This window comes from Eucalyptus grandis, chromosome 11 (genome assembly GCF_016545825.1).
Source record: "Eucalyptus grandis isolate ANBG69807.140 chromosome 11, ASM1654582v1, whole genome shotgun sequence".
Lineage (NCBI taxonomy): Eukaryota > Viridiplantae > Streptophyta > Magnoliopsida > Myrtales > Myrtaceae > Eucalyptus > Eucalyptus grandis.
Genome location: NC_052622.1, coordinates 1,926,663 through 1,938,123, shown reverse-complemented (window position 1 = coordinate 1,938,123; position 11,461 = coordinate 1,926,663). Strand labels below are relative to the sequence as shown.

At 39.0% G+C, this 11,461-nt stretch overlaps 1 protein-coding gene across 1 annotated transcript; it reads right to left on the bottom strand.

The window, feature by feature from the left end:
• Positions 1-1,607: 1,607 nt before the first annotated feature.
• LOC104417273 (cytokinin dehydrogenase 3) lies at positions 1,608-5,009 on the bottom strand. Its single transcript, XM_010028579.2, has 5 exons — positions 4,433-5,009; positions 3,450-3,577; positions 2,837-3,106; positions 2,310-2,578; positions 1,608-1,908 (listed from the first exon to the last, which is right to left on the bottom strand). The coding sequence occupies exons 1-5, from the start codon at positions 5,007-5,009 to the stop codon at positions 1,614-1,616; spliced, it is 1,539 nt and encodes a 512-aa protein (XP_010026881.1). The 3' UTR covers positions 1,608-1,613.
• Positions 5,010-11,461: the final 6,452 nt, after the last annotated feature.

The window sequence follows — 11,461 nt, the reverse complement described above, 5'->3', positions numbered from 1 at the left end:
AGGAAAAACTGAAGGAGTGAGCTGTGGGAGAGAGAGAGAGAGTACGATGATGTCTGTTGTAAGATGAATGTTGTGAGTGCACAATTCACCCCCATTTCCCTTGCATTGTGAGTGAGGGTCACACCTCTTCCCTCTTGGAAAGAATTGGCTGAATATTTCTGGAAATTATTGCCTTTCCATCAAGTGGACATGTAGAATGAGGGACGCATTTACTTTCTACTAACCATGAATGGCTGGCTATACTTCTTCAGAAGCAATTGTGGATGAAATCACCCCCTTGTCCCTTCCGTTTGGCTGAACGTAACTAATGATTGCTCCAGTTTACTTTATGAAATAAAAATCAGGTGGCTCATCCAAACATAAAATGAGAACAGCTTTAGATGATAATCGTTATTCCCTTCACCATCCGCTTGATTAAGTACAGCGCAAGACAATAATAACAGCTTTAGATGCAATCATAAACCAGATTGTTTGAGAGAAATTTGTACTTAAGAAGTGAACCCAAAAGGCAGAACTTTGCGTCATAAATCGGATTATTTGAGGAATATTCTTGTCAGACCTAAATGCTTGCAAACTGGCTTTGATCATCTGAATCCTAACATTTTTCAATAGTTGTGGTTGTAAATACTCTATATATAGACCTCCATCTAGGCTAGGAATTCCCAATAAGATGTCCAAGGTATGATTCACACATCTCTACACAAAAGCATGGCCAGGAAAAATTTCGAAACCAGACAGAGTTCTCTTGGTAAAAACAACATGAACAACGATAGACTTGGCTAGCATATACAATCGAGAAATAGAAAGGAAAGAGGAAAAGGTCACTCATATTCTTGTCGACGAATCAAACCAACCTCAAACCCAGGTCATAACTTTTGGAAATTCGTATAGTATGGACTAGCATTGCTTGCATAATATTTTAATCAGTGAAACATGTGAGACAATGTATGATAGCCTAAACATGATTACCATATCAGATTATATTGAGTTTAGCTATCTTGGTTTAATAATTTGATAAGACGGTCAATGTAGGGCAGTATATTAATAATGATTTATGGTAAATGGCCCTATTCTAATAGACTCTATAAATATGCTATGGTCCCCTCAAGTTAAATTTTCAACTCAAATGCTTTGAAAAAGAATTCCACCTTCCCCTCCCCTTCTCTCTCCGTTCAACAAAATTAGATTTCTCTCTCTGTCGTTGCTAGTTTGCATCTTTTGATGACCTTTTAATCTACCTACTTGATTTTTCTTTTCAATTAATTTATTTGGTATCAAACATTACCATGCTTTTGTTGACTTCAATGCTATCCGAAATGTACCGAGATAAGGTTTTGATGATCGTCCTGTCGAAAGTAATAAAAACACAAATAATATGTTTAATGCATTACACTTCATATGGCGGAAGCGGGACCGTTTATTCTGCATATTGGGATCATTTAATCTGATCCATAGAGTTTTTCACATAATGAAACTTAATGCTATATGATTAGATAGTTACATATGAAATTATCAGAAGCTAAGTAAACATTCATGATTCATATAAACATAATTAATTGTGTGATTAGAAAACCCACTGAACCATAAACCCCGTCAATCGTTGAATCCATGCCTTAGTTTTGGTTGAAGATCCTCTGCCCAGGAGACAACAACATTTTTGGATCGAACTGAGCTTTGCTCTCTTGAAATGCCCTCCATTTGGGACCAAAATGTTGCATCCACTCTCTTTCGGTGCTGTAATTTGGAAGGTACTGCTTGACCTTTATACCATTATCTTCACAAAAAAGGAGCACCTCCTTATTTTGAAGGTCGAACTCTTGCCAGTCTTTAAACCCACTTGAAAGCAAGAATCCAACCGTATAAAAGACATCTTCATCTGGTATGACAGCAGACATTCTATCATCCCATCTGCAAAATAGATCAAAATATGATAAAGGAGTTAAGTTTATATAATAGAGTTTATAGTCAAGCCGCTTAGATTTGATTTTAGTCATTCAATGGACTATAACTTCCAAATTTTTGCATTTGAGGAACTTGCCGGATTTGACCAATTTTCATAAGAACTAATGACGTGGTGGATAGATGGCCAATTTTCTGGATGTCACATTATTGCCATGTCGGCAACACGTCAACAATTTTGTGGAGAAATCAGTCTAGTTTTGATCAAAATGCATCAGTTGCAAGAATTCGAACATTTGGTGAATAACTTGATTAAAATCAAAGTTTAGTGACCAAAACTCATTAACCTTTAGCGACAACCAACGAAATATATGTCCTAAATGATATTGATGGCTCGCAAGAAAACATACTTGTCATTGTTCATAGGGTAAATGAGAACAGGTCCGGTTGTTATGTTCTTTCTGAGAACAATGTTCTTGAAAACGCCTGTGTTGAAATCGGCAATGCGAGATTTGGGCACAAATAGGTTAAGCCACGGATGAGGAACGTTCCAGAGCCCCAGTTTTCGGAGCGTCATCTCTTCTGCTCGCACTCTATTCAAGAAATCTACGTAGCCGACATCTTTTTGGAACAGGAACTCAGGGACATGGCTCAAATCTTTCAATATCATCTTCAGGTCCTAATATTAACGAGATAACAGTGAACTAAGTTAAAAGAAAAGAGATGGGATGTTTCTTATGGAGCTGAGCAGAAGCTAGTGGGAGGTAGATATGGAAAAATACAACTATACTATATTAGTGTGTGTGCACGTGCGCGCGCAATAGAGAGAGGGAGAGGTACTCCCAAACCCCAGTCTGACAATATGCACAATCATTTCAAAATATGACCTAGGATTTTTTTTCCCATCAGAAATAGTTCGATACAGATCAATAAATACCTTGTCTACTGTACTTCGAGTGCGTTCATCATAGAACTTGGCTACTTCGATGCAGTAGAGGAGCTCGTGTTCGGTTAATAGGGACATCAGCCGCGGGTGATCCGAGAGAGAGAAGAAAGATATCCAACTGTCTGAATTTCCACGTATGAAAAGCTGACCTTCTACGTAGTCCAGTGCTTCATCTTGGTCCCTTCCATGGACCGATATCAACCGTTCTTGGTCCATTGTAAAAGCTGAAAAATCACTGTATAGCATTCTCACCCACTTAGCCTACAAGGTCAATACAAATAAATTTATTAGCTTGTGGATCTTCTATGTCAACCAACTGATAGAATACCCTATAGAAACGTATAAGCTGACTTCTAGTTTCATGTTCAATTTCATAGATAGAGAGTCAATTACAACTTATAAAAAAGCAAACTAGAGCATAGCCGGTTCATTTACAGAATGTCATGTAACTGTCATTTTTTCTCCTTGCGAGTTCCAATACATCAAGAGAATCGGATATTCAGTCTCAAAAAAGAAATGTGATTATCTCAATCCTAAAGAATAAGAACAGTGAAATCTCAAAAAAGCAATGATGATTGAGTCTAGTGTGCTACATACTACATACTCTCTTTGGAGCTGGACCAAGTGCAATCCTTGCTCTGGTTATTATGACAAATTGACCGAGACCACCCAGGACAGAATGAAATAACTCCGGATTTTCGTGGGGAGAGCAAGTCAAAAAGTGCCCCGTTCCTACCAAAAGAAAGAACAAAAAAATTCTCTCGTCAACAATCAAGCAATTATGAAGAAATGATATATATGGTGTGTAATTCGATGCTTAGAATGAGAAAATAATCTTATGCACCAAAACAAAGTCATCAAAATATAGTCATCACTTATTCCGGTCTCTATATTTTGAAACGTAATATTAAATTCGTTACTATATTGTAACACATTAATTTTTGTTTATAATGGTAGTCCGATACGAAGGCATCATATATAGTACATATGAGGTGCTTTTTCCCTGAGGACATCACTGTCTTTTTCCATGTGTAGATACATGCATCAACTAGAAAATTTGGTAGTCGGCTAGAGTTCGAAGTCTATCTTTTTTTTTTTTTTTTTTGTCCAATAGATTAGGAAAAAAAACGCAATGGCCGTTCTTCAGAGATTAATCTGGACGTATTACTTTAACCCCGTTGACTTATCCGGCCAACCCAATTAGTTTTTGGCCGGTTGATGTTAACTTCCAGGTATCTTCGGTAGATAACATGAGTTAAAATACAGTAAAAGTCAACTTCTTGATATAACACTCCAAGTACATATTTTTTAGACAGAACGAAGAAAAGATCAGATGAGCGAATTCGCTAATTGCACGCGTTGAGCCTCAATATTAAAATAGACATAAATTAACAAAACAACTTTTGGAGGCATGAAACGAATGATCAATTCAATGACTTCATTTAACAAAACTGCTTTTGTTGTTTATTAACCATGACTTGTTTTGCAGACCATTATCTACCGAGATGATAGGCTCATTAACATCATAACCCTAGTTCAATTAGTTTCTGATCAAAATACGGAAGAGGAGAGTGATTCCATCCATACCAGTAATGACATCCATTTCGTAGGCATTGCTGATCTGAGGCCCATATCGAAATGTTTCCCCGCTAATGCCTGCATTAGAGAGCGTACCACCCACAGTTAGGTACAAATAATCTGTCCACGAAACTGGGGCAACACCATGTTTCAGCGTCTCCTCCAGCACATCGATCCAAAGTTGCTGGCCTCCGACGTCGGCATAGTGGCCGAGCGACTGGCTCCACGACACGGTGGTCTTGTTACCAAGAGACGTCATGTCCACAACGACCCCATCACGAGCCATAGCTTGTCCCCGGACGGAGTGGCCACATCCTCTGGCTGAGATAGTGAAAGGAATAGAGGATTTACTATATGCGAATGCCACCAGAATTGCGATGTCTTCGGGGTGAGATGGGCGAAGGACGGCTGCAGGAATTTCTCGGACGATGAGGCCAAAGTCGACAGAGGCCTCACCGATAGATTCGGGGTCAACGTGGAGTTTGTCGGCTATGGGAAGAGAAAGGAGCTTGTGGTATAGTGAATTAGTCAAACGCTCGGATGAGAGCAGCATGCAACGCGAGGCCATCTGATGGTTTTGCGCCATTTTAACGTTGGAGGAACAAAGAGATGATGAGCAAGTTGATGTGTTTCGGTGTTTGTGGTGGAGTTGAGGGGGAGAGCTCCCAAGGGTCTCATTTATAAACACGCAGACGGATACTATTGCAATGCCGTGCCCTCTTGGAAAGGAAAAAGTTTTATACGCAACTCGCAAGAAAATGATTTTTGGGGTTCTTGGCTTTGATTTGATGAGATTTTGATATTGTTAATCAGTTATTTGACTTTCATTTGATTCCTCTGTATATTCTTAATTGGATTACCAGTAAGACGTGTACCGCGATAAGTAAATTGTGAACCCATGAAAGGCCCTTACTTTCAGAAGCCCTGAGGTCCTTCAAAGCCATCTGTAGGGAACTTCTTTTTCTTTGGCTTAGCTTGGTCATCCTAGACTTTATCTTTCTTGCAAACCTAAGTACGTTCCCGGAGTTCAAAGGTGTAACAACCTCATCTCTTGTCCCACATCGCCTAGGGATGGAGATCTTGGTTAGCTTATAAGGCTTGGGTCCCTCTAACCTGTGTAACGCGTTTTAAAGCCGTGAGGGAAAAGACCGTGGCTGGGATGGCGGTTTGTCCGCGCCAGGGCGGGTGACCCAAAGCGGACAATATTACACAGTGGGGCCCAGGATATTACAAAAGGGATGTTAAAATATATCTTTAGGATATTAATTGTGCTTGATTCATAGAGATCCCATTATCACATTGCCGGTGAATCGTTTATAGACTGAGCTGCCGAAGCAAGAAAATGGTGAACCCAAGAAAACTATGTACTCTATGGAGTTATATTTATAAGAATTGCTCAATCTTTACACTACTGTAAAGAAACAAGTCAAGCACTGACATAAAAATTTGTACATGCATATTAAAAATTATACAGGTTCATTTACTGATATATCATCGAATGTTAAGGAAACACGCTTTGCAGAAATCTCCATTCGCAACACGAAATCTTAGTTGGAGGCTTTTGAACTCCTTTAACCAAACATCAAAAGAGAGTTCAAGCTTTAAAATCAAGCTTATGTGTATCGAGCCAAGTATGGAGGCCTTCAATTTTGAACCGAGTGAAGTCCAAATGGATCAAGTCTTTCATGGTTTTGGTGTATGGACTCATCTCATCCAACGGTGCATGTGACTTGGGCAAATATGTATCTGGATCACGTAAGAATGCCTTGTTGAGATGGTAGCTTACTTAGACAGTTCAACTCGACCCCCACTACCATCTAGTAATGTTGTAATTGTTTATTTTGTTTTAGTATGAATCATAATAGTTTAATTTAAAACATGAATATGCACAGCATCCATATGGAGTCGATCAAGTCTATATTGTTTAAGATGCAACTATGGCATCTATGGACTGGCTTGCCGGCAGCCAAACCTTAAAATACAATCGATACTTAATTTATTTTTGTTGTATCTTGGATTATTTTTCTAATGAATTTTTATTAGTCCAAATGTGTCGTTCAAATATTTTAGTGAAGCCAAACCATAGAAACTAGCGGGGTCAAGTTTCTCTATGTGTACTTAAAAAAGTTCTAACAACTACTGGCTCGTCTTCTAAAGTTAAAACTTCCCATCAACCTCGAATAACATGTTAGTGACCTGAAGACTTTTCCACTCTGAAGAGGGTTGTTCATATTTATAACCCAAATCTAGAAGGAAGTTGAGTTGCATGAAAATGAGGGTGAAAATCTTTGATCGCAGAGCAAATCTTGAGGTTTGATTGGGACAACGACGTCGGATTTCGAGTGTCATCGCTGTATTTATCATTATGGATTCTTGTCAAAGATCAAAGATACGCAACGAGGGTGCATGGGATTTGTTCGATGAATGCGCGTGCTTCTCTTCTAAATTCATGACTTTGACTTTTCGCTTGCGAATCAAAAACGTTTGGTAACATCCGAAGATCCCTCGACAGGAGCCCTAGATTCTTCCTTCAATACAGTAGACTACTTCAACCATTGTCAGAATTATGCATCATACAAAAAAGAAATTATACGTGAAAAATCTGCTAACGATCTTGGGTTGTATCGATCAACGTCACAATAGGTAACCATCAAGAAGATACACAGGAGATTTGATTCGGGAGTTTCAAGATTTTCTATGATACATCATCCATTAAAGCATGGTCTTACAAATTGAAGAGTCGTAATGGTGGGGGGGAGCATCAACAAAATTTTCTCCAAGAATATCTAATTCACGATTCTGATTTAAGGGCCAGGTGATGGCAAAACTTAAGATTTTGCTTGGATCATGTGTTTTCGGACTTCTATACTAAGGGAGTAACTACTTGAACATCAATAAATAAAGAAGCTTGCTTAGGCGGCCTTTCATTGAGCGCATGCACAAACACATACAAAGGGAAAATCAATAAGATTTCTTCAAGAAGACCTAGTTCTTGATTTCAAATTAAGGGATACGTGACGACAGAACTTTAGATTATAATACGTGATGACAAAACTTTAGATTATCCTTGGATCTTGTGTTTTTGGACTTCTATGCTAAGGGAGTAACTTGAACATCAATTGATAAAGAAGCTTGCCTTAGGCGACCTTTCATCGAGTCCGTGCACAAGCACATACAAAAGGAACATCAATAAGATTTCTTCAAAAAGATCTAGTTCATGATTTTAAATTAAGTGATATGTGACAACAGAACTTTATATTATAATACGTGACGATAGAACTTTAGATTATTTTTGGATCTTGTGTTTTCGGACTTTGGTACTTGGGGATTAACTTGAACAATAATTATTAAAGAAGCTCGCCTTGGGCGGCCGTTTATGGAGCATGCGTGTGCATACAAGAGAGATGTTTATGACTGTTGGAGGTGCGATAGATGGTGTAGCGATGGATCATGGCGCATGGCGATGCTCCATATTTTCTTCAAGGACTTGCTCGAGCAATGGGAAACAATCGTAGTGCTAAGTTTCATGAAAGTTTGTAACATACTAGTTATTAGTAAGACTCTGCATTGATATGACTTACAATTACTTACTATTATACACGATAACACATAAAATGTTGAACATAAAGGACAGGACGGAGTCCTCGTCGACGAAAACGTTGCCAATCTCGGTGCAATTGATGACGGTGGTGGACCTCCTGAATGCGAACTGAAGGTGAAGTTGTGCAAGGGCCAGATCTTTGTCGGAGGAGGTCGTTAGACCTCGACGATTACTGCAGAAGGGCCAGAACTAGGTCGCTCGCCCCTCGACCTTGACCTCAGTTCACAACGATCCTTAATCCACAACGACCCTCAACTTTGGCCTGACCTCGGCAACCCTCGACTTGCGCGATCTTGACCTCAGCGACCTCAACCTCGATGACTGGTGACATTGAACTCAGCGACCTCGGCAACCATGGAGCACGAAGAGTGTATTAAAAAAAGAAGACGAACATAGTTTTAAGAGGCAATAGTGGAATTCGCAATTATCAGCGAGGGCAAGGTCAGAAGAGAAATATCGTTAAACCCCATGATAGCATTCCAAAAGCAAGTCCCCTCCTACCTTGGGCTTGATTACTTTCAATCCATGCTCTGCACAAAAAAGAAAAAAGAAAAAAGAAAAAATAGAAAACTTTATAAAATGCCCTAACTTTTTCTTGAGATAATTTAGAGGCCCAAAGCTCTTCAAAAAATTGAACCAAACGCACTCGACAAATTATGTTCAGCTCATATCTCATTAAGCTAAGTTTTTTTTATTGATATGATGCAATTGGATACGTCGGTAGCTCCAACTCGACCTTTCCCTTGACAATTTCCTTAAATGAATACATGCTAGAATTCCGCTGCACATCCCCAGTAATTAGTATGAGAGAATTAACATTGGCGGTATATCCATACGGAGCGCCAGTCAAGTTCCACATATTCAAGATCCTAAAGAACTTGTCCTTTCTGATTGAAAAAAAATGATCACCGCTCCAAGACAGGAAAATCAATAATAGTAGTATTAGGAATATATGTAAAATCGAGAAAGTAATCAACTTTATGATAAAAAAATCCATAGTAATGCATCTGATCCAAAAAAAAAAAAAAAAATCCATAGTAATGTAAAGATGGTTCTTCTTCTTCTTCTTCTTCAGTTGGAAGCTTTGCATGAGGATTGTGAAGACTTAGCGATGTTTCCAGGCATGTTGAGATCTTTTATAACGCAATAGGCTAGCAACCCCCAAAATCTTTTAATTATTGAGCCCCTCCACAATGGGCATACCTGTGGGCATAAGAAAATTAAATCACATATTACCGTTTAATTCCAATTAACTTATAGAAGATCATCACCTCCCCGGGGGGTCAAATGCAACATTACAATATGCCATTTGACCTCATGTAATCATCTGGGGAATTACTTTACATCAAATATCACTACTACTCAAGCCATATCCTTTCGCAAATTTGGATGATGTGGCTACTCCTAAATCACAAATATTGACCACTTGTATGACATCTTATAGTAAAATTCACCGAGAGGCCAGGGATTTGGGATCTTTATAGACTTTTTGGGATCTCCATAGACTTTCTGGTTGATGGGTTCCCTAGGACAATGACTTCTTGATCGGCATCTAAGCAGAACAACCCCTTACAAGACTTGACAATCTCAAAATGATACCTCGAATCTTTGGTCTCTTGCGTAGGGAATCGAAGGTGGGTGGCTGATGTACCTTCGCTCACACTGTTGGGTGATTTGAGCGCTTCACAGTCTCCGGGCTGAGGCGGGATAATGGTGATGAGGACTTTGTGGAAAGGAGAAGCCAGATCCCTATGGAGGTGGATCTTGATGAATTGGGACCTTTTGATGACGCTTACAAATGCACTTGAACCAAATTGTTGAGATTGTCGGATTCCCAAAAAACGGATTCGACACTAAATCGAACCCCTAAAACGAATGCGGAAGACAAGCCCGGGAAAAACACGTATCACCGATCCTAAAGAACACCACGAAATCGAGCGTACTTTGTTAGCCACAGATTAAACACCGATGCCGATAAGAGAAAGAGAAAACCGATCCTGTTCGATCCGATGACGTCGATTGGCCTTGAAGGGAAGATGGCGTTGCCTTAAGCTTTTGGTTTTCTTTTGGAGGGAGAGAGGAAAGACGAGCGTACGTTGAAAATGCCAAAAGGTGTCTTCGTCTCTCTCTTTCCTCTCTTATATACGTTCCCTCAAAAAAGAAACGTACCCCTTCATCATATCCCTCTATCCATGGGCCCTAATCATGTGGGCCGGGCTTTCAGGCCCAACATGGGCGGACGGGCCTTAAGCCCATCACATAAAATCATCATCTCCCACTCACACATACCGTTGAATAATCCGTGCGACCAGCATACTTTGAGAGCTCGTTGCTATACATCTGTTAGAAATATATAATAGCTCATAATGGCATCACACTCTGAGTAGATTTAGTATGCAGTACCCTAGATCAATCGATCACATTTATATCTCTTTTGATCTCTTCTAAAACAATGATATATATATATATATATATATATATATATATATTGTATTCACAATTATGATTATCCCAAAGACAATCATAATTGATCGACCAGTGAACACAAAACTTAAAATGTGATTCTCCAAATTCGATCTTCCTCTTCCCTTCAAACTCTCAATTTCAGTTCAGCTTGCTTTTCTAGAAATGCCCCATTAGATCGAATCAACTCATGACCATTGGCAACATCCTAAGATAGCAAACACTAAATAGAAATCTTGAGAATAAGTAAGAGTCTTGAGGGCACTAAAATTGAGGAACTCTTTTCCTCAAGAGTCTCACACGGCATAAAAGTTGAGATCAAACTTTTGCCACTCTTATTGGTCGTCTCATGCATACGTAGTATGAAATACGTATTACGGTATTAACTCATTTCCCATGGAGTGTATGTCTACACCTTTCAATACCGTACAGATGATAGTTCAAACATACTCAATGTCTAACTTGAGTTCACGTATCTACTCATTCACAAAATTCATCAGAACTCACATCCGGCATCTTAGACAGATAAAGTAAAATATGTGGGGTATTTTACTTTCAGACATAGTAAGTATTATGCCCTCATCTTAACACTTAGTTAAGGTGACACATGTATTTTAAGCTTGAGCTCTCGATTATCACCTAAATAATAAGCTTTAAAACAGTTTCATCTCTATTTATCACACAGTAAATAAAAGCGATTACCCGTGTGAGTGGGCCAATCTTATATCTGTCCGACATACTTTCTCAACTTAAAGTAATGCACTGAGCATTAAGATGCATAAAAATCAAACAAAGATTCATAGGCATTAACAATGAAAAAACACAAGTTCATAAATGTGAACAAATCATGGAAATTACAATCTAGTACATCAGAGTCTACGCAATCCTAGAGATTTTACATGACCACAAAACACATCTCTAGGTATTGGCTTTGTCATAGGATCTGCTACCATTCTAAGCGTAGATATGTACTG